The sequence below is a fragment of the Lissotriton vulgaris genome, chromosome 4_1 (assembly GCF_964263255.1).
Source record: "Lissotriton vulgaris chromosome 4_1, aLisVul1.2, whole genome shotgun sequence".
Classification (NCBI taxonomy): Eukaryota; Metazoa; Chordata; class Amphibia; order Caudata; family Salamandridae; genus Lissotriton; species Lissotriton vulgaris.
Genome location: NC_141691.1, coordinates 1,038,745,536 through 1,038,772,931, shown reverse-complemented (window position 1 = coordinate 1,038,772,931; position 27,396 = coordinate 1,038,745,536). Strand labels below are relative to the sequence as shown.

Genomic DNA, 27,396 nt, shown 5'->3' with positions numbered 1-27,396 from the left:
ACCATTAAGTCTACCTCACCAGAGGATCCTTGCCCACCAAACATAATTCACAAGGCCTCGAGACTAACTAGCTCGCTATTGACCCCCTTTTTAAACACTATCATAGGGTCTGGAGACTTTCCCACAGCATGGAAGAAAGCATGCATTAGACCTATTTTAAAGAAGCCCTGCATGGACCCTAGGGACATTAAGAGCTATCGACCTATCTCCTGCCTCCCTTTGGTGGCCGAGGTCTTGGAGAAAGCTATTAACCATGAATTAAATTGTTTTCTTATCTCCAATAATACTCTGGATATCTCACAACATGATTTTCGTGCAGACCACTCTACAGAGTTGGAAATAGTCATGGTCACGGAAGAACCTTGCATGCAAATGGACAGTGGTGGGAGGGCGGTCCTGATCCTACTTGACCTGTCGGCCGCGTTTGATACAGTGAATCATCTGATTCTTACACAGAGGGCTGAAGGCAAGTGGTATCCGGGACAAGGTGCTGGCTCTTCTTTCATCATTCTTGACAAGCGGAGAACATAAGGTTTGTTGGGACAACCTCAAGTTGGACATATTTATCTTCCTTGTGGAGTCCCACAAGGGTCAGCGCTCTCACCCACACTTTTTAATATTTATGTGACCCCATTGGCCAAACTAGTTAAGAGACTTTGGCTTCTCACTTGTGTCATATGCCGACGACACTCAAATCATAGTTTCTATATCTTCAGTGAATGAGGCACCGTCTGCAAGGTTTCGTAATTGACTTGATTGCATCATACAATGGATGCACACCAACTACCTGAAACTAAACACATAGAAGACAGAAATCATGGAGTTTGGTAATGACCCTCCAATTTGGACTGCAGCCTGGTGGCCTACGGAGGCAGGAGACTGTCCATCACCAGTGGATAAGATGAGAATTCTGGGTGTGGTCGGGGACAGTAGTAAGGATATATATTGGCGTGGTGGCCCCAGAGGTTTGGTGGCCCTGTGCAGGTGCACAGGTTGCACATGCCTAAGGCCGCCCCTGCCTCCGCCTCCTTCCCGAAATGTCTGGGGAGAGAAATAATCGCCCTGGTCATGTGCTACATGGAGGGCGGCATATGTCCACTGTTAGGATTGAAGTATGTCTCTTTGGTAACTTCCTCTAAATTACCCGCATCCATACATGCACACTTAACAAACGGAGACATGCATATGAAGGCACTACCACCCTGCACACAGCTGCTGCATAAACTGCAATGCAGCAAGCAAAGGAAAGCGCTAGTCTGTCATAGACGCAGACTTGTGAAGTATTTAAGCAGGTTCTCTCGATTTGAACACTTCCTAGGCAGCTATGTCGGTGAGGGTTCAAGGTGTGCAATGCAATAGGTCGCACATTTGCAAAAGTTTAAGCTATTGCCATTGTAAATAACAATGCCATTTATGTATCTGTTTTCAAAACCAACACATACATAAACATTTTGTCATTTACAATGCCAATAGCTCTAACTTTTGCAAAGGCGAGACCGTTGCATTGCAAATGCTTACTTTAAAACTTAATTTCGTGACTACATTGGTTGTTGCAAACAGATGTTTTAAAAGTTGCAGTAATTCAATTTCTTTGCTCGAAGAAACCCTCCTACATATAATAGCTGCTTTGATTTCAGGATTGCATATACATCTATGTATTTTCTATCAATTGCAGAAGCATACTGATGTATGATAACTTTAACTTTTTTCGCTTTTTATGTAGTCTGGTTAATACCCTGGAAGATGTAGAGCGAGATCCTTCATCTTATTCTTTTTCGTCTATTTTTTTTTATCATTACACATGTATGAATACACAAGAGTGCATGAGAATAATTGCTGGTAGTTTTTAAAGCATTTCTCAAATCAATGCAGAATCAGGGTGTTTCCTAACATATGTCGATGACCGGGTGCTCTTCTTGGTATTAACACGAATAATTATTTCATGCTTATTTGGGTTATAGCTCAAATGCTTTTGTGGTTCTCCTCTCGAGGGTGTCGTTAAAGGCCTACGGATGCTTCACTAAGCAGACTCCAGTTGCATCACAAAAAGAAACCTATAATTGTCTGCTTTTCGAAGCTCGCTAGAGGAATGATACAATACACTGGAGATGGACCATTATGCATAGGTAACCACAGATTAAGAAAGGGAGTGCGTACATCTGCATTACAGCTCAATTAGCTGCTGAACAACTGGCGAAAAAAAGCCCCCGTTACTTGAATCATTCTCAATCGAGACAGTGAGTGCAGAGACAGTGAGTGCAGACTGACAGTGAGTGCAGAGACAGTGAGTGCAGAGACAGTGAGTGCAGACTGACAGTGAGTGCAGACTGACAGTGAGTGCAGAGTGAGTGCAGAGTGACAGTGAGTGCAGACTGAGTGCAGAGGCAGTGAGTGCAGACTGACAGTGAGTGCAGACTGACAGTGAGTGCAGACTGAGTGCAGAGACAGTGAGTGCAGACTGACAGTGAGTGCAGAGACAGTGAGTGCAGAGACAGTGAGTGCAGACTGACAGTGAGTGCAGAGACAGTGAGTGCAGAGACAGTGAGTGCAGAGACAGTGAGTGCAGAGTGAGTGCAGACTGACAGTGAGTGCAGACTGACAGTGAGTGCAGAGTGAGTGCAGAGACAGTGAGTGCAGAGTGAGTGCAGAGACAGTGAGTGCAGAGTGAGTGCAGAGACAGTTAGTGCAGAGTGAGTGCAGAGACAGTGAGTGCAGAGTGAGTGTGAGTGCAGAGTGAGTGCATAGACAGTGAGTGCAGAGTGAGTGTGAGTGCAGAGTGACAGTGAGTGCACAGTGAATGCAGAGTGACAGTGAGTGCAGAGACAGTGAGTGCAGAGTGACAGTGAGTGCAGACTGAGTGCAGAGTGACAGTGAGTGCACTGGCCGCTTTGGAGAAGGCCGAGATAACATTTTTGTTCTGCTGGCATAATCTGACATACTTTTTATAAACTCATGTTGCACCTGTTATGAAATTTCCGAAGTTATGCAATTACGCTACATTGCTCAATATGCCCCTTGATTTTACCTAAAATTTGTAGTAAGGGCCCTAGATGAATATTTATCCCTTGGTATAATGTATACTTTGAGTTTCTTACCCCAAACATAGACCTTTATAGTAGAAGACATGGCATGATTTATGTGCCTTATTTATAGGTTTTGGTGCATTGATGTTATTGCGTTTATGTATAATTTTTAGAGTTCAGAAATCGAACTAGTGTTTTAATAATGCCAATATAGATTTTTTTTTTAGTAAGTGTGCAGCATGATTCGGTTTTAGTTTTCCTATTATTATTTGCATGCAACAAATTATTTAGGAGTTTGTTGAGCATAATTGTGTTTTGGCCCTGCACAACGTTCACTCTTGCCTTTTTTAAGCTTTCTGAAGCTATTGGAATTGTAAATGACAATGCCATTTATTTATGTATTTTCAAAACAAACACATAAATAAAAATGTTGTCATTTACAATGCCAATAGCTCAAACTTTTCAAAAGGCGAAACCATTGCATTGTAAATGCTTGTTTAAACGTGTGCCGAGTGAGAAGCAAATACATACCGATGGCAGTCTTTTTTGTTTTGCTTCAAGCCAAAACAAATACCTAGCGCACATCACGACAAATAGTTGGCAAAGTAAATACTATAATAACTAAATACATAAAATATACGCACTTATCATGGCTCTATTTTGCTAATAAAATATTCCTCATCATTATGGTTGGGAAAAAAATCGAAATGCATGTGCTTTTGCTCTTACAGCCAATTCTAACTTGCAGCTTAGTTCTCCCTGTCAATTTGTCGGCTTGCGCGCCTCTACTTGGTTTTAACATTAAGGACCTGGATGAGCTGCATACAGCTGTTTTGCATGTGTTAATACGGCTTACCTGCACCTTGAAACGCAGATCATATGCCGCTTGCCAGGCTGCTGCCAGTAGAGATGGTCTGGGTTTATCAAATAACATTGATTCAACCTTTGAGAGTTAAAAGTTTTTTCGGCATGCGACCCAGCGGTAGAAAAACTTCCGGTGACGCGAGCCACCCGGACTGTATTTAACCTACATCATATCATGTGGCTTTCTTCGAAGGATCTTGTCAGTAGCATTTCCACCCAGAGCCACCCGGCCTGTTCGACGTCATGAATACGCCGCATCAGTAGTTAACAATTGTTTTCAGAGGATCACAATTAATGAAGTGGCCATTTTTTCCATACACTATGCCAAGGAAGGCGTAGAACGAACACGAATGTGATTGCACAATCCACTAAATTCCTACATAATTATTTTATACTCTTTCCCCCGTATTTTAAGGCAGCTTTTGTGCTTGAAATGTATTTTTAAAATAAATAATAATGCACTTAATAATTTTTTTTAATGTTAATTTTACTGCGCGCTGGACCTTAGAAAATAGCAAACATCTCCTAACAAGTGGCGTTAAAAAGTATTTGGAAGTGAAATCGCTCCTTTTCAACATGGCCGTGCGTCTTGATGCTTCAATAAATTGTTGACTTGTCTTTTCTCTGTTTCCATGGCTCCATGTGTTAGTATAACTGGTCTTCGTAATGTGTTATGCTGACAGCCGGGTGTCATCCTTAGGAGCGCATCAACCGAGAACGAGCAGGCGGGTAAGTGAATTAATAAGAGGCATTGAAGCCAGACTGCATCAGCAGAAGAACGCAGCACCTCCCGAGAGCATTATTAATGCTATCAATACGTTATAGAAACACAGTTGATTGCTATCTGATTTACATACCTGTCAAGCAGTTCGCTCGCGAATTCAGATTGCACTTAGATGTTGAAGGTAGGCAAAGAGAATGCTGTAGTGGCCGTCTTCGGGGCAAGTTGCTATTTAGATGTGGTCACTGTGTGTCACTAAGAAAAATCAGACGAAGACCATAACGAACTGTATATCTTTATATCCATATCTCTCCTAGCGCGCAAGTGTTGAACTCTTGAAGATCAAACTGCTAGTTGTCTTGTTTGTGATGAAGTGCAAAGTGGGTGCTTCTCATTCTCAGGAGCGCTCTTCGTTTTCTATCGACCTAGCTCGCACGTCTCTGTCCCAGGACATTTCAAGTATCTAGCGGCACTCGACCCAGACGGAATCCTAGACACTATCGGAGACTGTATAATTTGAAAGAGGGTTACACCAAATGAGGGTAGGTTGTCAGGAAGGTAGTTAGAGCTTTAAGTAGGGCTGATCTCGCCGAGTCTCAATTAAAAACCCACTTTGAAAGTAGATCCTTTCGGGATATATAGCAATTGTCATTGGCCTTATTGAAGTAAGCACTGATCAATGAGTGTAAAAAATCTTTATTTTATGTCAGCAATGCAAACCTGATTTACATTTCACACTCTATACTTCATCCTGCTTACCCCAAGTGTATTTGCTTAGTTCAGGATGGTATTTTTTTCTGTCGTTTTTGTCACGCAACATAGGATTTTTGTATAGTACGTACTTGGAACTGTGTTGCCTCTAGGTGCCTGAGTAAGTTCATGTCATAATCACCGTAGACACCAAACTTTCGGTTGGACATTTGACGTCAAATATCCTGGAGCCTACATCATCCGCATCCTAGCGTAGTTAAATAAATCTTGGAGACAAGCATGCTTTATAAGGTTTGTATTACTGCGTTCAATACCCTTACTCGTGTGTTCCCGGAGATCTTTCCAGAGGCCCTGCAGAGAGTTCTAGAGATTCTGTTTTATGAGAGACATCTCTTCTGCATTAGATGTGGTTTTCAATAGTGCAAAGTTTGCATCAGAGGCCTCCATAGACAGCAGATTCAGCGAGTAACGCACATATGCAATTAAGACCTTTTGACTCTTCTGTGCACGCTTTTTGGGGGGGCATACAGGTCAGTAGTAGGTATGCTGTATGGAGAACACATTTCAAATCACTCAACAAAACGTCGGCTGTGTCCTAAAATATCCATCTGCCTGCCAATTGTGGGCAAGTGCTTTTTACACAGCCGTCCAAGTGCTCCATTCAGCCCTTACAGGTTTGAATTGAGATTCGAAATCTGCCCGGGCACGCAAAAAAAAGTGGCCCACATTTGCATACTGCTTTTCCTCAAAACACTGCTTTGGCGAAATTTTATTAAAAAAAAGGGGGGGGGGATACAAAAAATGCACAGATTCGTTTACACTGGTGACTGAAAACAAGTGAGGCCACTTCTGCTCAGTCCCCCTGCCCCGCTAGTTATGCATACATTAATGGGCCGGCCCTGCGAGAGAAAGAAAGTGACACCTCTGCCTGTTGCTAAACGTGAGGTAATCAGCGCTCATCTATCTCCAGAAAGGCCACTCAGACACCAACTGGGTCGCTGGCTGTATCCGAAAAATAACGCAACCACCCAAATCTGCCCCCCAAACTGCTCCATAAAGCAGCCCACAGTTGGAACTCTGCACTGGCCCCTCTGGCATTGCCAGAGTGCCCGCATTACCATTCAGACGCTGCTCTTGTACACTTTTCAACCATTCCCCCACTAGCCCACTGTGGTATCACTGCCTAAAGTGCATGCCCATGTGTCCCCATTCAGCAGGAGAAGCGAGGTTCAATTATTCTGCCAGTCTCCCATGTTTCTCCAGGAGAACGCATCACTGTCCAGCTCCATACTTTTTGTTTTGTCCAGGGCCTTTTTGTTATCCACTGGGGGCTGCACGTATTCTCCAGCTGTGACGGGATTTTCAAGTGCCTTGCAGCCTAGTCCTGCCCGCTCACTACTGGCCCGCAGTGCTGCTATCTGCACACCACAGGACCCCGTCACTCACCAAAATAACCAGCGTGCAGGACCGTCTCCCTCACTTTGACCAGTAATCCATTAAAGTTCATGACCTTAATTGTTTACACCTATTTTTTAGGTACCCTCACTGACCAATGGATACATTTTAGAAAAAAGAATGGATATTGACATCAGTATCAGTTGGATCATATTAGTGTGAATATATTTACTGTTGGAAAATGGCCCTCTTAAAAGGGTCACCTCAAACTTGTTGCCTTCCTCCACCTTTTTTTCGGACCTTCTTTTTGTTGGCCATCGAACTCTGAGCACGTTACCATAGCTAACCAGTGGAAAAGTGAATCTGCTTCTTCCCTAAACATGGTGACACTGGTGTATAGATGCTTGGCATATTTAATTTACCCCCAGGTCCCTTGGAAAGTGGTATACCATATGCACAGGTGTTACATTGAAGAAAGTAATTTGGGAGGTAAGCAAATCCAGTAGCCGTTGGTGTAATTAAGTAGATTTATTAGTCATAGGTTAGATAGTAAAGAAGGCCACACCGGGAGCAGCATCCAGCTGCTCAGCCCCACTCACTCAGACTGACCACACATTTAAACCATGCATACACGAACATTCTGATGACATCACACACACAGGCTGAGCAGCAGGGAAGGAGAAAACCAGAATATAACAGGACTTGAAAGTTAAATGCTGCTAGTGGGCTTGCAGCACTGACTGCGCCACCCACAGAAGTAGCCTTTCAAACCTTTCTCAGGCCTGCCACTGTAGTGCCCGTGTGTGCAGTTTACTGTCACTTTGACTTGCCGATAAAAACTACTCGCAAAGCCTAAAACTCCCCTGTCGTATATGTTACCCCCAAGGTAGACCATAGGTATCCCTGAAGTCAGGGTGCTACATAAGTGAAAGGAAGTTCATGCACTTTTATGTTTTGCATGTACTGGCAGTGAGAAACAGTTACATTTGTTTTTCATCACTGTGAGGCCTACTCCTCTGACAGGCGAGCATTGTGAATTCCCTTATACTCTTTTAAGTGGTCATTTCGGATTATAAAGGTGTAGTTAGATCCTCATCATCAAATAAGCTTTATTCGGTTTGCCAAGAACTATCAAAGCGTACAAATACAAGAACATGTGTATAATTAAAAGTCTAAAATAAAATTTGTGCAATATTAAAGGTTAGTGTGTAGAAAGGGCCATTAACATTTTCTCACAGGTTTCAGAGATTTCAGCAAAAGAAAACATCAGTTATAATACTAAATGTACAACAGCGTTCTTCTAATATAATGTCTGCAAATCTAGCAGAGGGCTAATGTATCCTTACTTAGCTTGGTCGGCATATAGAATTATAATCTAATTGAAACGAGTTGCACGAAACCCAGCTATCAGAATTCAATTCTAAGAATATTTTAATGGCCTCTTCTACACACTTACCTTTCATATTGCACAAATTGTATTTTAGACGTTTAATTATACATATATTATTATAATGTACCTTTCCTCTCGGTGATGTACAACCTGACAGCGTTTGTGCCAAACATAGGCTAAAAACCCACTTACAGAAAAACGATTGTTTCAAAGGTGTCAGTCTTTAAAAGTCTGTATGCAATTTTATAAGAATTAACCTTCAGGTTTAAACAGAAACTGTGCAAATCCAGAGTGGCTATATCATGTTTTATATTTCTGGAATGGTAATGATAAATCCTCTTTAGTGGTAACGTTGGATTTAACATTATGGTTTGAGAATTTGTCACTTTTAGAAGGTGTGAGTACCTAACAACAAGAAGATGTTTTCTATGTTGTTCTTCCTTTACTTACTGCCTCTTACAACAACATGCCCGTTCACTTATCAGACTATAGGCCTTATTTTTGTAACAAATATCTCCTCTTTTATTGACATTTTTTATATAAACCCCTTTTAAAAACCAAAATCAATACTTAAATTATCGTTAGAGGAGAAGCACTGGATCATTTGACCGGACAACACTTATTTGACCATGCGCGCTACAGAGAGTAAGAATCTACAAAGGAAATAGAGGTCAGTGGGCCGAGAAACTAATGAGTCTCACGCCAGAATTATAAATTATAAAGAAGGCCATAGCCTTCGGATTCCAGAAATAAGCCACTCTATCCTGAACCTAAGGGTTGTCAGCACTATAGGAGGAGGACCCTCAATCACATTTGGATCAACCTGTACCGATGTGGAGAAACATATGAGATGTATCTTAATACAAAATTAGAATAAACCATTTTTAAATTGTCAGCATCACAGGAGGAGAATCCCTGATTACATATGAATCGCATTGTATCAATGGGAAGAACCATATAAGATGAACTTTAACATTAAATTAGGAATAAAAATTCCTTTAGGACAACCATACTGTTTTTAATTGATTAATCTGTCCTGAAGAAGGTGGTGTCAACCATTTTCAACCCACGGAAACACTGCACCGACAACTGTTCTTGTTATATAACATTGTTTTTATAAAGTCTTTCTTAACTGTATATTGTGTATGCTTGTCTATTGTTCTTATTTAATCCTTTTATGAACCTGTACACTTTGTATGAATGTACACATAAGAGACATTAATACAGATGTTCCATTGGTGCATGATTGCCAACATTAAAACTTATGGAAAGGATACTATATAGAATTGTGTGTATACTTGAATTTTAAAATGCGCTCATTGGAAAATGTTATCTAGACAAATGTTTAAGACATTTGAGAGAGGAGTCATTTGAGAGAGAGTTGATCAAAAACAGAATTGTGTCCTCTCTAACGATATTTCATGTATTGATTTTGTTTTTTAAACAGTGTTTATATAAAAATGTCAATAAAAGAGGAAATATTTTCACAAAAATAAGGCCTTTAGTCTATATGGTGTGTATGATTGAACAGGCATGTTGTTGTAAGAGGCAGTAAGTGAAGGAAGACCAACATAGAGAACATTTTCTTGTTATTAGGTACTCAAACCCGGTTCCCTTTGTATCTGAAGGGTTTTTCTCGTTTTTGTTGTATGACTTTTAGAAGGTGGACATTTCCCTGCTCTGTGTGCCTTACAGCCTGTCTCCAATACATGTCTGGGGTGGGTGACAGCCACACTTTGTGCATTCCCTCTAGTCAGCCACAAACACAGAAACGGTGGGTATGATGAGACTAATTTGCATTCATCTGGATTCTGTAAGTCCTTACTGGGCAGGAAGAGGGCGAGGGAGCAGTGTCCTGTTTTCCACACTAAGGGCTGATCACCCCTCACAGATGGACTGGGTAGAAAGGGGTACACGTGCCCTTCAGAGAGCTGATTTGAAGTCAGCCCCACATTAAAGGCACTTTTGGGTCTAAGTACTGGGTCTCTGACTCCCCTAAAATCAGACACTTCTCCATCTTGAACTGAACCTCTGTCAGAAGGACTGCTGTGCTGCTTAAAGGACTCATCTTTGGATTGCAGACTTGAAAGGCCTGCTTTTCTCTTGTTTTGCTCTAGTGCCTGCTGCTCTCTGACTCTGCTAAAAGAAAGCTGGACTCTGCCTTTACTCGAAGTGATCTCCAAGGGCATGTTGGCTTGCCTCCTGTTGCTTGAGACTTGGAGAAACAAAATCTCTACCCCTGATCCTGTGCCTGGCTCACTGGATGTGGTGGCCCAGATACTTGCAACATGGATTTCGACACATGTCCTGTCTGCTGGTAGCAGAACCGGCGCATCGACCCGGTTGCAGGAGTAACATCGGCACATCGCCTCAGAACCAAAGCTTTGCCTCCAGAGATTGGACAGCGTATCGCTGTGGCTGCAGCTTTGTGAGATCCACGCATCCCCTCGACTGCGTGACAGATTCTGGTGCATCACTCTACACCTCTCGACTGTGGCACCCGTCTTTGGAACGGAAGCATCACTTTTACCGCATGGAGAAGATAGACACCTCTTGCTGTTGCGGCCACAAAATATACTTGGTTCACAGGAGCTTGCGTGGGTCCTGCACCATGCTGGTACCCATAGCAATCAGCCCAAACTGTGACTTTGCCCCGGCGCAGCACGATCTAAAGTAACCTTTGTAGCGCTGCTTGTTTCTAAGCGCTTTATTGCATTTATTCTTTTAAAATTCAATATCAACTTCTATACATTGGATTTTTGTAAATTTTATATTGTTTTGTTTATAATAACAATTTTTATAAACCTGTGTGGGGTCCTTTTCTGGTGTATTCATGGTGTTAATATGTGTATGTTGAACACATACTTTACACATTGCCACTTTAGATAACTTAGCCGAGAGCAGTCAGGCTTAACAGAGGGTGAGCACAAGTTATTTTTAGTGTGTATCTATCTTAGTTCCTGCCTGGCCTGAGCGCATACCTCAGCCAACCAGGAATCCCATTTATAACATTTTGCTAATTAAAGGCTTTGTGTTTTCTTAATTTGTTAAAACTGTGCTTCTATTTAAAACTGTGTAAGGTGCTGAATACTATTTTTAATGCAGTTATTTTCTTTATCATTAGAAAGGCTTTCTTGGCAAGCGTATTTATAAATACCATGAACATGTCAGCAGCTTTGCCACACTAGAAAATGTAATCTAATTTTAAACCCTTCACATCCCTCATTTTGGTGAACCCTTTTTTGCATAGGTTTGTGGTTAAGTAGCATAGGTCTGTAGCTTATCTTTGCAGTTCTGCTTGTGTGCAATTCTAAGAAAATGCGGCCTGGCACGATGTCTGTAGATAAGCGCAGGATTTCTTCTTTTGGCTGCTGGTTCTCGAAAACTAGTGAAGTAGACTCCACACATTCATCAGGGTGTGGCGCTTTAAACAAAAATGCACGCTAGCCTAAGTGTTCGCATACAAGTATCTCCAAGACTACTGTTAGTCCAAAAGCGTTCTGCTTCAAGCACTGTCTGAGACATGGCGGCTGTAGTAGTGGTAGAGTGCTGCCTCCGACTCTCCCTCTTGGCATAGATCGGGTAAAGTGGAGAAAATGTATATTTCACTCCCATCTGCTGGTATTTAGTGCAACGAAAAGGGCAACATTTGCAGGAAGGTGGTGATTGGCAAGCGCTGCTAATATTAGATGTGTTCATAAGATGTACTACAAAAGCTTCCCTAACTTGACATTCATTTTATTTTTGTTCAGGTGATAAATCACATACTGCAAGGGTCATTAAAGTGTTCTTATTGGGCCCTGTGGAATTAAGAAAGGTTGACACGTAGTACAGTCTTTTCTGCCCTTTTACCATGCTTCTGCCTTTTACCTTGTATCATTCCAAGGTACAAAGTTGGTACACTTTATGATGCAAACCAACTCCTACCGCGATTTTTTGGCGGAGATCTGTATTCCTCTCATATCCTAACCGGGGCCTGACTTTCTGTACTCAAGATACTTTCTTGTCCTAGCCTCGTGACACCCTCGCCTCACCACGAGAGATTATTTTTAGCTAATGCAGTTGTTACAATCCGTCTTGCTTTTTTAGTGTCCAGAATCAATTAAACACATCTACTTCAGTTTCTTTTAAAGTTTACAAAGGAAAGTCTCATGAAATCTATTTTATTCACCTAAAGGAGTAACAAGTAATTAGAATTGGACTATTCAGTTTAGTTTTAAGAGTTGATTATGAAAAGGGAATTGTTAAAAAGGTACTTAATATTTTGTGTGAAAGTGAACCTAAATGTGCGTCCCTGTCCATTCATTCGTTATGCGTGCTGTCCATTTATTCGTTATGCGTGCTAACAGTACCTTGAAGAACACATAATAAATAGACTTGTACAAATGGATGACACAAACTTCCTATTTACGTCAGCTCTTTTGGGAAAAGCAAAACTTATGCAAGACGTGCTCCTGTATATTCAGAATGAATCTCCCACCAAGCAATGCATTCAGGAAGCAGACCTATAATTTAAAAACCTCCTGTTTCTACATGCTGCAGTTGTAACGCAATCCAGTATAATTAAACCCTTTCAGTCCCAAGCCAAGTAGAATGTGAATCCTGGGGTTGCAGGATTTTCCACAATAAAGTTGATGAGAAGCTTTAACATCCCTTTATTTCAGAAGTTCTAGCAATAAATAAACATTATCTGTTTTTTCGACTGAGCTTTCCATTGGTCCACGGTGACAATCGTGTTTCGTCATTGGATTAATATTAAAATGGCAAAAAGGAGAATTATTCCTCTGTTTCACAAAACTAAAACATAACCCTTGATAGTAGTGAAGGGGCATGGAATAGTTCGTAGGAATGTGTGTCTCCTCGGGTGCTAAAGCACAATTGTGGAATGTTAGAAAATCTAACCATACCGGTGCGTAGAGTACTTTTTGGCTTAAAGACAGCCAATGTAGCATATCCGTTCAATGTTTTATAGCTCTTCATTTCAGCTGAGGAGATTGGCCTTGGTTTCCCCCTTGACCGTCACCTACCCAGCCGGACATTGGGCATTGTTCCTCCTCGTCTCCCCGCTATTACTCCTTCATCCACTCCCTCCTACGAAATATTGAAACATTGTTTGTGTACTGTACCTTGCTATGCTCTTGTATCTGATGTCACTTGTAAAGCAAAAATCCTATATGTAAAGCGGTCTGATACCCTCTTCGGTCAAGTTCGTGCTATATAAAACTTTATAAATAAATAACGGACCTGCAGGCCTGTGGCAGTGACAACAACTTTGAACTGACTTTGGTTTCCTATCCCCATCCTTTTCTATATGCATTGCAGTTCACAGCTGTTCTCTGCATTGTCTGTTGCATTTGTATCACACTTCACCACACTGGTGTAGTGTAGTTCCTATATTCCCAGTAGGCTCTGCGCATTGGAATAACATAAACGACAGTGTAGACGTAGGACTGAGGTCGACTAGGTCTCTAAAGAATATGTTAGACTTAATTATGAAATGCCAGCTAGCTCCGAGGTCACTAGAAACTTTCTCGAGTAAACAAGAAGGTGTTCACTTTCTTGAATAGACAAGAAGGGATTAGTTTCTGACAACCGCATAAACATGACAACTTTGCTCCCCCAGAATAAGGAGTATATCTCCAGAGTTGCGGAAACAATAGATAGCTATTTCACTCAGTCAATCGTGCATGCTTAGTTTCACCAGGAGTGCAGAGAAATAGAGAGACGGGCGTTTTCAATAAAAAGGGTACTTATTGAGCAGTCTACTTTCTCATGCAAGAGAAGTGAATTGCCACAATTGCAATACTTTTCATAAAGTAAAGTGTGTACAGTAAAATTAGTATTATGAAATAATACTGTAAAAGCATTTATATGGTTTCTAAGCCATAAGATACTTAAAATGGATAAAATACATACAATGATAAAATAATGACTAAACGTACTCAGCTGGTGTTTCTAAGATACGCCTACCCCGTTGTACCTAACCTAAGCCTAGTACAGGGAAGGAGTAGATGAGTTATCAGTTTTGCCAAAAATCTGAATCAAGAATTCTCTAAGGGTCTAATCAGCTCTGTACCTTGGTTATAGAATGAAGGACGTCTTGTATCTCTTTCTCAGGACTCGATCTCCCAGTAACCCGCAAGGGTGACAGGGAAACACTGGCGCTGGATTTCTCGTCAGGAGAAAAGACAGCGTCTCTCTCAGTGCGTCAGCAGGGAGGGTCGGCTTCCTTCGGCACTCACACCAGCAGGGCTTCGGGCAAGTAGATAGCCGATCTGCTCCAAACCACCGTGTGTTGCTTAAGGCAGATGCTGGTATATTTATACCTGGAAGGTGCCGAGTTTGACGTAAGGTTGGACATAAGACGTCACTAAGAACTCGCAGTTCTTTCAGGACTCCAGGAGTTCTAGGACAAATCAATACAGAAGCAGGGTGAATTCCCGGGCTGCTGGAGGCTTGGTTTGTTTAAGAACGCGTTGTGCTTTCTAGGAGTCTATGGGAGTAGCCTTGCCGTATTTGGACTACATTGGCTATGTCTTAATATGGGTATGATTCTTATGCCTGTATAAGGGTATGATTTGATATAACCACTTAAGGGCATGAAATCGGGAATATTTACTAGAGTCCTATAATCATCTAAAACACTGGCAGCATGATGCAATTGTGCCAGCCCGTAATAAATCAGTAATCAATGTCAGTGTGTATCACACTGTATTCTCTAATAAACCACATAGCCTACTGTATATCCTGCGCCATCTTTGCTCAGATGTCGTTTCGACATACCATAAGTTTCTTTCAAATTCTACTTTCATTCAATCTCCATGCTTCCATCCTTCCCCAGTTTTTCAGAGCTTCCGTACATTCTCATCCTGTTCACAAACAAAGGAAACTCCATTTTGGCAAACTATCAACGTTACTTTCAACGTTAGTCAACCGTCAGCTCAATTGGAGTTTACAGGTAGATACCTTTGGTCAGTATTGTCTTTGCTTTTTGATGGCTCCAGGCCTAGTGAAACTGTGTCTGCAGTGTTCCAGCAAAATGAGTGTGCGTCTACAAGGGAAGGGCGACGTGCAGTTATGACTTATTGGAGGGGATGGTAATATGTTTAGGTACAGATAGAGTATGTGTAAGAAATTGGGTTATTGGTTGGGGAGAGTGGAAACCGCACTGAGGCAACAACCACAATCCTTGTCAGGGTGAACCACAACGTCACTAAATTAACCTGAATTTAATCTTCTGGTCGCTTGGCACAAAACCATTCAGTCAGGCACGTGCTTAGGATTTATGCTGCACACAAACAGTAATAAAGTGAAAACACAACACAAGAGATCTCTCACACCAATTTAGAGTAAAATTTGGAAACCAAACGAGACAAAAACAGCAATTCAATAAGTAGAAACAGGGTTATTTAATTTTAAAGGTTTAAGTAAAAATAGCATTGAGAAACAGAAAGCCCTAACTGTGAGTATCTGGTTGTGCTAGATCGGGAAAAAGTCACAAGCTCAGGCCGACCACATAAATAGAGAAACATTGCGATAAGCTTCTAGCTGCCTCCTAGTGAGTGTCCAGGTACAAGTGAGTCACTCACTCTTATCCGGACACTCACTAGGACGCGGCTGGAGGCTTTTCATAGCTGTTTATTGATTCATTTACTCTGAGTAAACAACTGTGGTAGCTTAGATCTTTAAATGCTAGTTCTAAATCAACGCAATGCTAGACAATGAAAAAGTTGCTTTGTGACGAAACACATGTGGGCTGCCATTTGATGTACAAAAAGTTCACAATCAAGTTATATGTGACATTTTGAACTGATTTTGGAATAAATACTTCTAGAACCTGTTAGCACTGAACGGTTTATGGACATGTACATTTTGGACTGTTATGTGCGCTTCGGTATCACAGTTTTTTAAAATTTTGAGACGATAAACATTTCAGCTCTTGATCTATATACACCTTAACTTAGCAGCGTGTCTGTACCATGCGAGCACCATCATTTACCACAGACCATCACTGATATTTGACCCAAATATTGTATGTTCCAGAAGTGATATCGACTGACCACATCTGCTAAACTGCTTTTGTTTTTTTACAGTTTGTAAGATTATAAAAAGACTTATGAAAGTAAATGGGGAAACACCCAACACATCGGCGTCAAAACATTGCGGTGCTATCGCACCGCCACTTTGACATCGTATGGTCGTTCACTTCGCATGCTATTACCACGCATGCTACGACGCCGCAAGGCCATTAACATCGCATGCAATTACAATGCATGCGATGGTAAGGTGGCATTAGAACGCTACAGAAACGGGCTTTTCAAACAGAAAATTAAAGGAATTTATTGAAAAGGCAGAGTGTCACGCCAAACGGACTCCAAACGGGCTTTTCTAACAAAAAAAGCAGAAACAAGGATTTATTCATAATGCTGAGTGTCATGAATGAATGGATGGGTGCTGGGTGGGGGGTGGATGGATGCATGGATGGGTGTATGGGTGGATGGTTGCATGGGTGGATGGTTGCATGGGTGGATGGATGCATAGATGGGTGCTGGCGGATGGATGGATCCATGGGTGGGTGCTGGGGGATGGATGGATGGATGGATGGGTCGGTGGATGGGTGGATGGATGGATGCATGTATGGGTGCTGGGTGGACGGATGTGTGTGGTGAGTGGGTGGGTGTATGCATGGATGAATGGATGGCGGATGGCTTAATGGATGGCTGTCTGGATGGATGCATTTATGGGTGCTTGGGTGGATGAATGGATGGAGGATGATGGGTCGGTGTATGGGTGGATGGATGCATGTATGGGTGCTGGGTGGATGGATGGATGTGTGTGTGGTGAGTGGGTGGGTGGATGAATGGATGGGGGATGGATGGATGGATGGATGGATGGATGGATGGATGCATGTATGTATGGGTGCTTGGGTGGATGAATGGATAGCGGATGATGGGTCGGTGTATGGGTGGGTGGGTGGATGCATGCATGTATGGGTGCCTGGACAGGAGCCTGTGATGCGCATAAGCATGGGGTGAAGCAGGAAAGTTTAGGAGAGGCTGAGCAGCATTTTCCTGGGTTGGGTATACAGAGAGTGGAGTGCCTGGGTCCTGTGGTTAGAGCGTGGAGTGTGGTGATGTCATGCGGTCTGTGTGCCAGCTGTATAAGGGCTCACCGGGGTCAAACCCACCTGTGTTATGTGTATGCGAATAAAAGTCCATTTGTACAGGCCTGCCTCCAGCGTATTAACGTAAGTGTGCGATATTTCGAAAAGGCTGGTGTATTTTAATGGAAACGAATTACATTTGGCTGGATATCCGGCGCTCCACATTGTCCACCATTTTTACACCCCCCCCCCATAACCCCGCCACCTCCATACCCACGCCTTATCACACCGCCTGCAGTTTAGCCTTCTCACTTCCCACCAATGCGAGCATCTTCCCACCAACAGTCCGGGCTCCTCAAGCTGCCACCCTTGCAGAGTTCTGGCCCTGCCCACCCGTGTGAGCCATCCTCGCTGCCACCGGTGCAGGCTTCGAAAGGAGTCTTCTTGCTGAGAGGGCAACTCACACTCCAGGCACGTTCAGTCCTTGGCCCCTCTGCTGACACTGCAGGCAGGGGTGGCGGTCTTGTTCCATTGTCCGAGCATTTGAAAGAACGAGCCGTGCCGGCCCGTCGAGATGAGCGTCCTTGCAATGGATGTACTCTGGGCTCTCAGAAGACATGGAATTCGCATGCGACCCTGGCCTGTGGCAAACAGTGTGCAAACAAGACGCGTGGCGCGCGCTTGATTGGCTCTGTAGGCGGGGGAGTGCATGGTCCCAGCTCAGCCCTTGACCCTGCATGAATCTGCGCCGGCTAGGAAGACTCCGTTCACGAAACCACTCTGCTGCTCAGCCTTGTAATGCATGACATGGTGGGCAATACAATATATATCCCCCAACCCCCCCACCAACCCATTGGCTATAACGGTTTTAAATGTGTGGGCTTAAACATCGCGTTGTCATGTCGCGCGATGTAAAGTCGCCGATGTGACACGCGATCCAATTGCATGACCGCATTTGCGTCGCAACAACGTGCGATGATAAAATGGCCGATGTGACTGCATTTGCGATGTAATTGCCGCGGTGAGAACTCCCGCAATGACATTGAGGACGATGGATCGTCATACAACCATGTCCTGATGAAGGTGGGTTGAACCAAGAAACGACTGAAACACCACGCCTAGAATCTTGGAACTTTTAGAATTGTTCTTGGTAGATTTTAGGTGTTTTAGTATGACTACTGTGAACAATGAAATAGGAAAGGGGTTGTGCAATATTTTGAATATGATTAATATTTACGGATGCTTTTATGAGTTTAATATATAATTTGTGAGTTTAAAATACATTTGAACTAATCCGTTTTATATTACGTTTTTAGAGTGGTTTTCTTTATGATGTGCAAATGGAGTGCCCATGGAATTAATGTGTTTTCATCAAATCTGTAGTGGGTGACTAAAGGGAGACTTGTGGTTGTTGTGCCTTTTTAAACTTTAACCAAACATTCACTTTGTAGGTTAGAAGTTATTAACGTCTGGTTGGCCTGAAATAACAGTTTCTTTGTTTTCTGTTTCACAGTTACCATAAAATGTGTTGTGAAATAAAAAGGCGATTTTTGCTGCTCTATGGTACGCAACATGGGCAGTCTAAAGCCATCGCTGAGGAAATCGCCCAGCAAGCAGAACAGCACGGTTTGGTTGCTGATGTTCATTCTCTCAAGGATATCGAAGAGGTGAGCTAAAACCTATTATGTTGGACTTGGTCTCAGCTGACGTCTCTCTGCAACTCCTATGAGCTTTACAAGTTAACGTTTTTCGGCATTTTTTAATGTCGATTAGAAGGAATGAGCGGAAGGCAGGGACCTGGCTACATATTCTTTTTGCCTTCCATTTCGTTGAAGTTTTAAAGTCCTTGCTTCCTTTTTCTATCCCAGTCTGCTACACGGATCACCCTACTGTTATTAGCTCCATTTCGAGGTGGGTGATATGCCACAATAACGTTCTGTAATAAAAAACATGTCTCCTCTTTACTCTGCTTCTTAGAGCATATCTGTCTGCTGAGTTGAGGTCTCGCTGGTAAGACATGCATATGTGCTTGGCCAGCTTGCTGTTGAACTATTGTGTCATATGTACAAATCAGTTTAGCCTCCATCTGACTCTAATGAAATGAAGTCACTGGAGTATGTATTTCAGTGGGTTATCGTCTGTGTGCACTTTTTAAATACAACCTTATAGCAAAGTCAAATGTTGGAAAATACAAGAAATGCGATATGAAACGCATAATCCTTGTGATAAAGATTTGCTGATGGAATGTTTTACCATCTTTTAAAAATATTAAAAAATGAACCATTCTAAAAAAATAAAAAAGTTGTTTTACAAAACTCTAACCCCAACTAGATGGGGCTCAGAAATAGAACAGCAAATCTGCCAGTTAAAGCCATTCTGCTATTAACTACAAACTACTTTAAATTCGTTATGGATACTTGAAACAGTTGATTGATATTAATTATTCTATTCAAATCTGTTGCTGTTCAGACAACCATTGCGTCCTCAACTCCAAGTAAGAGACTATGAATGTTGGGGCACTGGTACTAGGTTTGAATGTTGGGTGTTTCGGAAGTCACGCCCTGTGGTCAAAACCCACAGTTCATGCTGATAGCCTGTGTGAAGTAGGCGCGTGACACTGGGGAGAGCCGGGGTCCACACGCCCTGCACCCGGAGCCTAATGTGGCAGTTCAGAGTTATTTTTGTGGGAACAGGGACAGCACTTCTCATTCAAAAAGTCTTTCAAATTCACTGAAAAAACTTCGTTAACGTTTTGCTTACATTGCATTGGGAGCAGTAAGATGACATAAGCGAACTAAACCAGCCTTGTCATTAAGCAGTGTCTAATTATCAAAAACCTTGAAGTACACCAGTTGAGGTAGCTATGCAACTTTAGGTCTCACCCCCACCATGCAACTGGTCATGACTAGGTGTGGACAAACTTAGTCCATTTGCAGTATACATAGTTCTCATGAGAGTTACAGGTATTGCCCATATGTTGCTTGGACTGTCGTCCGCATGAACGTTGTACATTGAGTATGCCTTGTCTGCCAAATACATGTAAGATACCAGTTCAAATAATTGTTAATACCATTGTTGAAGTCATGTGATGAATGTCGCTAGCACAGTGACTTTAGCCACATCTTGCTTCCACGTTCAGTCCAATCCTTTTGCAAGCAAAAAAGACAAGATCAGCCTAAGCGAGAGACCGAAATTACACAAAGCACAATATTTTGGGATGTAAGTGAGATACACTTACATGATACAAACATCTCATGGGTCTCCACATACCTCATAATTGACAGCATCAGCGCTGTCCCTGGTGACCTTGGGTATCACATGACTTTTATTGAAGACACATTACTGATGCCACAGCTTATATCTCATTGGGCAGAACCTTGGGTCACACCCATTAGGTTTGGGGTGGAGGCAATGGTCTTCAGCCATTCCTTGGACAGCAGGATAATTGCAGCAAATATACTGACCGTACCAGGGCACAAAGGCCCAAAAACTTTTTTTTTTTTATCGTCTGCTGTGATTTTGACCTAGCGTTTGGTTAAGACCTGTGTGATGACATTTCTGCACAAATGAGCAGAGCTGAATAACTTCCATAATGCGCAAAATACAGAGCTCACAAAGATTTTGCAGTCTGATTAGAAAAAAGTCGAATGAGCATCTGCTGGAATTTTACCATGATATCAGTAATGAATGAATGAAAATGTTTTTTTTTTTTTCTTTTTTTTGAGGGTCGAAAAATATATGTGCAGGACATAGTTAAAATCCAGTTTTTTTTTGTTTTTTTGTTCTTCTTTTATTTAAAACATGAGACATAGACAGGATTTTAAGGCTGATAAAGCCCAGAGGTGAGTCACTTGTTCAGTGATGGCCAGACCTCCGGGACGGTGACCCTGACATTTAGGGGCTGCCGGGCTGTTCGCGGCACTCAACCTGTGGAGACTTGTCCTTCAATGTTGTACGAGTTTGATAAACAAATTTCCCAAAGTTGGCCATGTGCTACACAATTTCCACAGTGCAGAGCTGTTGGACAGCCTCCTTTGCTGTGCGGGTGCCCAGTTGGAGAAGAATAGGTCTGAGATGGATTCCGCGAACTAGCCGCAGGGCAGGGCAGGGCAGCAAAGTAAAATGTGTGCAAAGGACTCTCTTTTGTAATTGCAGAGGAAACATTCTGTAATGATCAGCCGTGCTTTCCCAATTGGATATAATTCTTTTAGGGGGAACGGATGTCGTCTGGCTGCTAGATCGGATATAGAGCTTTGTCTCGCCACAGCAAGGTAGGGCTTGTCACTAAGCAGAATGTGAGGTAGACTTTGGGCTTAATGAAAATCTTTCTGCCAAGGATTCCATGTGCAGACTGCGAGAACGTAAGCGTAGTTACTTTTTTATTGTTGTACTGATGGTAGCATAGTTGATTTATACTAGGGTCCCAGTTCTCTGTCGCAAGTTGCAGAAGATCTTTGGCTGTAGCCAGAAAGGCTGACCAAGGGTAACTTGGTTGTGGGAAAATTACTTTTTTGACGGCTTTCATGGTGTTCTCCGGAGCCGCAGTTGATAGATAAAAGTATTTCATCAGGGCAGCCAGCTCTTCTAATTTTTGTTGGTTAAGATTGAATTCCGTGTGAATCAAGGTATTTCTAGTACAGGCTGGTAAACTAAATACTTTTTTATACTCTGTGCAATGTATTTTTTCCAAGTCCTGCGCAAACCTCTCTGGAAATGCCTGTTGCACGTAGTTTAGGGACTCTAGTAATTTAACCTTCAATACTCTTTGAGTGGTCGTAGTTGTTGGACTATCTACGATGGCATATCATTTCCAGAGCGCATAAGTGACCATCTTTCCTTTCTGCTGCAGTTTGTGGAGGTGGACCCGTGGGCTGCCCGTTTAGCTAAACCAGGCCCGAGGTAGTTATAGGTTTGTACACAGTCCAAAATGAGGGGACCCAACCTCCACTTCGCCATTTTTTTCTTCGGGTACTGGCTAAAATCACTATTTTGGACTTGCTTGGGTTAGCGACCAGCTTGTTTTCGGCGTTATTTTCAGAGAGGACGGTAAGTGCTTTTTTAAGACCTATTTTGGTGTGGTCGGTATATTGCATCAGCTGGATCTTTGTGTGGCCGATCTTAGGGGTGGCTAAAGTAGCTCCGTGCAGTGCTGAGGAAATAGAAATTGTACGTGGCCAGTGTGTCCCCTACATGTACCCCATGTCTCCATGCAACTCCTTTCTCATGCCTGTATTATAATGTCTCCGCATTTCCGTCCAATGTTAGCATGCCAGTCACCAAGCCCTCCATGAAAGAAACGTTAATTCTGCACTGAGGCCTATGTTGCCAATGTATTTACATGGCGCACGTTTAAAAGTCGAAATGAGCACGTTTTTGTGGCTCAGCTGAGCCAGGACCCGAATTCAGGCTCCATGCCTCCTGACACTCTGAAAACTGCAGTTTAGTTTAGTTTAGCTATGTATCCCTGACCTCTCACATACTTCCGGCTCAGCCGAGAGGTGCCCAGCCCGGCCTGCCAAGACAGTATTTTGCTTACAGTTATCTGCTCTGCTCCACAGAAACACATTCCTGCTTAATGAAAAGGGTAAACATATTCCGCCTGTAGAAGATAGGGCCTAGCCTTTCTGTCTCCATTCAAGTGATTTACTGAACCCGCATCCATAGAAGGCCCATGGCCCCACGCAATGCACGAAGAAATATATGCACACACTAACATTTAGTGATGAGCAGCCTTTGCTCGAGCGACCTTTAAGTCAGATAATATATCCTCCAAACTCAAGATATCAGATAATACCAGAAGTGCAGGTCGTCCTGACATCCAAGGTTTCTCTACTAGCACGAAAGTCAGCTCCCCCCCAGCTATACGTCAATTTTACGTCATGACCAAGTCGCGCACACAAGTAGGGTAAAGGTTCCAGCTGACCATGCAGACCCCCTCCATGTATCCACCCACCTATGACACATCTATGACTCATCAAGGGAACACCCACGTGTACGCCTTCTTACACGCCCATGTGCTCTTATCTCTCTCTTTCACTTGCTCCGCCTGGAGCGCTCCGCCTTCTCTATGCAAGTTAATGTATGTATGCTTTAAGTATAAATAATGAACTCTGTGAATAAAGTTCAGATGACGATCCTTCCTGATCCCTAGTGGTGATGGAACCCGATTCTCCCTTAACTCGAGTTACTGAATAAAGCCCTTCTGAATCGGACACCACGGACTCTGCCTCTCATTATATGCATGATCCTTGTTAATGTATAGAAATTCCGACAGGGTAATTATTTTATTTACCACAGTGCTCTTATCGGCGGTGTACAAATTAGAAATCATCGGTGCCAGGATGCATCTCTGCATTAGCCCCCGATCTGTAGCAATTTTCTCTGCGGCAAAATCCCTGGAAAGGTTGACCCGTACTCAGGTTTGAGTATTTGGCTATCTAATTGCTTGTAATGGTGACCGGCTGATATTCCATTGTGCCAATTTCTAACAGAGGATGGTACGGTCTACCCCATCGAAGGCTGCTGTGTAGTCCATGAAGCAAGCGAAGAGTGGCGGGGAGCGATTGGCCACCGTTTGTTGGACTAAGTATGACAGGGCAGTGATGTTATCTACGGTAGAGCCCCCTGGTCTGAACCCGGTCTGGTAAAAGGGCAGAAGATCTTTGATGCAAACCCAATAACTAGTTCCTGCAATAGTGTACTTGCGTAGGCCTTGCCCTCAATGTCCAACAGGGCAATCATCCGGTTGTTCCTGGGGTCGGCGTTTGGCCCTTTTTTGTATATTGGTTACAACAATGAGACCCTTCCAGGAATCTGGGACGTCCTCCAAAAGCCTTCATTCTGTGTATAGATGTGCAAGTTTATAGTACCAAAAGGCCATGTCCTCCCTGAAGAGGCAGCTAGGCAGTCCTGTGGGGCCGGGCGCTCCGTTATGCCAAATCTTTTTTAGGGCCATCTCTTCATACCTATTTTACTATAATGCCTGAGAGATAGGAAAGCTGCCGAACTATCTGAAAGAATGGCGGGCAGATGTTTAACCTCATCTACCTCTCCTAATAGGTCCTGATCTATCAAGAAGTAATCCATGCGGGAGTAATGGCAATATTTTTTGCTGTAAAAGGTGAAGTCTCTTACCTCCCCCCATCTTACTTCACCAAATGTCTACCAAATTAAGCTCACAGATCATGGTATTCTAAATTGCAGAGGTTCAAGGGGGGCTAACATACTTAACTTTAGAAGTTCTATACAGAGTCTTATTTGCACTATATTAAAGTCTCCTCCAATTATTACCGAAGCAGTAGCCTGTAGAAGACTGAATTCAAGTTTCACTAAGGCTCCTGTAGAATCCTCATATGAACCATAATAGTTGGCACATACTAATGGCATTCGCTGTATCGCCAAACTAGCAACCAACCACCTGCCGAAGGAGTCCGATTTGTATCTTTATGCCCGAGTTGTTTTCTAATAATTACAGCCACACCTCTTGAGTTACCTCTCTGGTTGGAGCAAACTGCTTCTCGGACCCAGCCCAATTTATTAAAGAAAGACCTGCACTCCTCCCGTTCCAAGTGAGTCTTCTAAAGTAAAATAATGTTCGCCACACTATTCTTCAGAGACCTGGGCAAACTTCTATCTGGATCTCAGACCGTTAAAATTCCAAGCTATGAAATGAACCAGGTTTAATCTATTCATCTTTCCATTTTCAGTCCCCGGATCCCGTACACCCCCTATAACCTATCATCATAATCGGCTGCCACCCCAGAAGAGGTTGAAAAACCCACAAACACTAGAACCCTACGGAAAAATGACAGAACTAGGACATACTTTAAACAAAATTTCCCCATGCTCCCTCCACCCAGTGCACCCCCACCACCCACCTACTCGGGGAACCCCCTTACCTATCCCTAGGCGAGATGATCACCTTTCGCGACCCCCCGAGCTTAGGGAGGGAATCAAGACAAAAACGAAATAGTTAATTAATAAGAGAAAATGAAGGCGTGACTAAAAATCCCAATAATATTGCTGTTCATAGGTGCGCTCATCCCCATGTGGCTGGGACAAGAAGTCTCGACTATCCACTATGCACAACCATCCATCTGGGCCAGAAAAGAGTCCACCTCTTCTGGCTCTCTTATATTATGCATTTTGTTCCGCCACATTATCCTCAAAATCGCAGGGAACTTCATCTGCACCTGGGTGCCCTTGCTGCGTAGGTCATTCATTTTTTAGCCCAGCTCCCATTGTCTCTGTGCTGTTCTCGTACCAACATCCTATCTCATTTGGTAGCTGAGGTCCCCATATTTCAGAGAATGCTCCTTCAAGGGACACCCCGGCACTAACTCTTTAACATTGTAAGAGAGAAAATCTAACAACATTTTCCTTGGAGCCTTCCTCGCTGGGTGTAACCTAAAAGGGTCCCTATGCACTCTTTGGATTTTTCCGTCCAAATCGATGTCTGGCCTATCCTGCAGTAGACTTTCCCCAGAAGATTACAGACAAAGCCTTTGATGTAATTTTTTCTAAGTTTTCAGGAAAATTAAGGAGTCTCACATTGTTACGCCTGGCATGTGTTTTGAGCCTCTCCAGGGCATCCTGCAATGACTTATTCTGAGTTTTAAGTTCCACAATATCACTGGTGTTCCTAGCCAGGACATCATGGAAGGAACTGCGGTCGGAGGCGGAGGCGGCTTGAGAAGGGGACGAAGAAGTTTTTCTCAAACAGAAAAGTTATCACACCCTATGTGATCTTAAAAAAGTTGGTGCAAGGAACATATAAAGTAGATCAAGAAAAGACAAATCAAAAATGTGGCGTCCCCTACACATGACAATAAAAATGATGAATTAAATCTAGAGTTTTTGATAAGCCGATCTCAGCCTCGTTCTACGCTGGTGTATATGTTACAGGAAACCCCCACCGTGCGCTTTGAGGGGAGTATGGAATAGGCACATATATTGGTCATGATGAGTAGAAGTTCTCAGACTTGAATTCCAGGTGTAGAGATCCTGTAGTAAATTGTCTCTGCATGGTCCTGATGAAGGTGGTCCCCACTGCTGTTTTCTCCACCGAAACACGTCGACCAACTCCTAGACCTATGTTTTTCATTTTGTAGATCTAATGAATCTGGTCTTATACTGGACAACAGATGCAATGTTATAGGATGTCTATGTTTGATTGTAATGTAATGGATGTTTAGTTAGTATGTATGTGAGTGTATGCATGGTTCTCTACCTGGTCTGTTCTAATTTATTTTGTACTTTTATATACATTTTGGACAACTAATGAAAAACAGTTACGGCTCCAATTTATTGAAAGTATGTTTCTTGGAGACTTTTTATAATCAATGTATTTATATATAAAAAAATGAGATAAAAAGTTGGATATGTAAAAATGAGCAATCTCTTGTGGGCCCTGATCCAACCTAGGCCCTTCATTGCCCTGTGTCAGGTTAGGAGTCTTATCCGTAGCATTGACGCCCCCCTCACCCACCATTGTGTGATCCTGTGTTCCTTGGATGTCACCTTGATTTTTCCACCAACAGGGTTCCTTTACGACCTAAGTGATGGGGAGGCTTAGGGAGTAACCACCCTTCCTTTGGCTCACACCTCTTAGCTCTCACAGTCTCTTTAGGTGCCTTTTTTAATGGGGATACTACCAACAGCTCTCTGATTGTAGGATCCTTTACTTCCCAATTACACTTTTTCTCTCTGGCGCCGTACTTTGATGATACCTACTTCTTGTATGAGGGGTTTTTAAGTCCCTAGCAAGTTAGAAAATTGCTAGCTTTACCGCTACTAGGTGACTGCATTAAAACTCCTCTAGGACATTCAGCCCCCACCTCCTCATTCACCAAACTCATAGGAAGAAAAGGTACCTGAGAGAGGGGGCCTTTTCCATCCACCCCGCTTTACCTTTACCTCCCTCAAACACTGCTGCTGTATTATCTCCTCTTTAACCAGGCTTCGTGTCAGACCAGCACAGCTTGTCCCCGCGGACCGCATTGCAACATTTGCCTTCAGGATGCACGGATCCTGTGCTGACTCTGCCACCACAATTCCGGACCCCGGCTAGAGCCATTGCCACACGGGACCTCCGCAGCACAGCTGCCGCCCAATTCCAATTCCCCCTCAAAGCGCTGATGCCGGTGGATTCCGTCGCTGTGACCATACGCATTTTGAGGTGGCCTGAAAC

The 27,396-nt window shown here is 43.0% G+C and overlaps 2 protein-coding genes across 2 annotated transcripts in view; one reads left to right on the top strand and one right to left on the bottom strand.

The window, feature by feature from the left end:
- FASTKD3 (FAST kinase domains 3) overlaps window positions 1-4,061 on the bottom strand; it is a 121,426-nt gene extending 117,365 nt beyond the window's left edge. Inside the window, exon 1 of the mRNA XM_086965277.1 lies at window positions 3,880-4,061. The gene's annotated coding sequence lies outside the window, so the exon portion shown is untranslated. The remainder of the gene's footprint in view (window positions 1-3,879) is intronic.
- A 468-nt stretch (window positions 4,062-4,529) lies between these two features.
- The window catches only part of MTRR (5-methyltetrahydrofolate-homocysteine methyltransferase reductase), a 403,763-nt gene continuing 380,896 nt past the window's right edge, over window positions 4,530-27,396 (top strand). Inside the window, exons 1-2 of the mRNA XM_086965276.1 lie at window positions 4,530-4,616; window positions 18,721-18,874. Coding sequence (XP_086821402.1) covers window positions 18,731-18,874 — 144 coding nt within the window. The 5' untranslated portion in view covers window positions 4,530-4,616; window positions 18,721-18,730. The remainder of the gene's footprint in view (window positions 4,617-18,720; window positions 18,875-27,396) is intronic.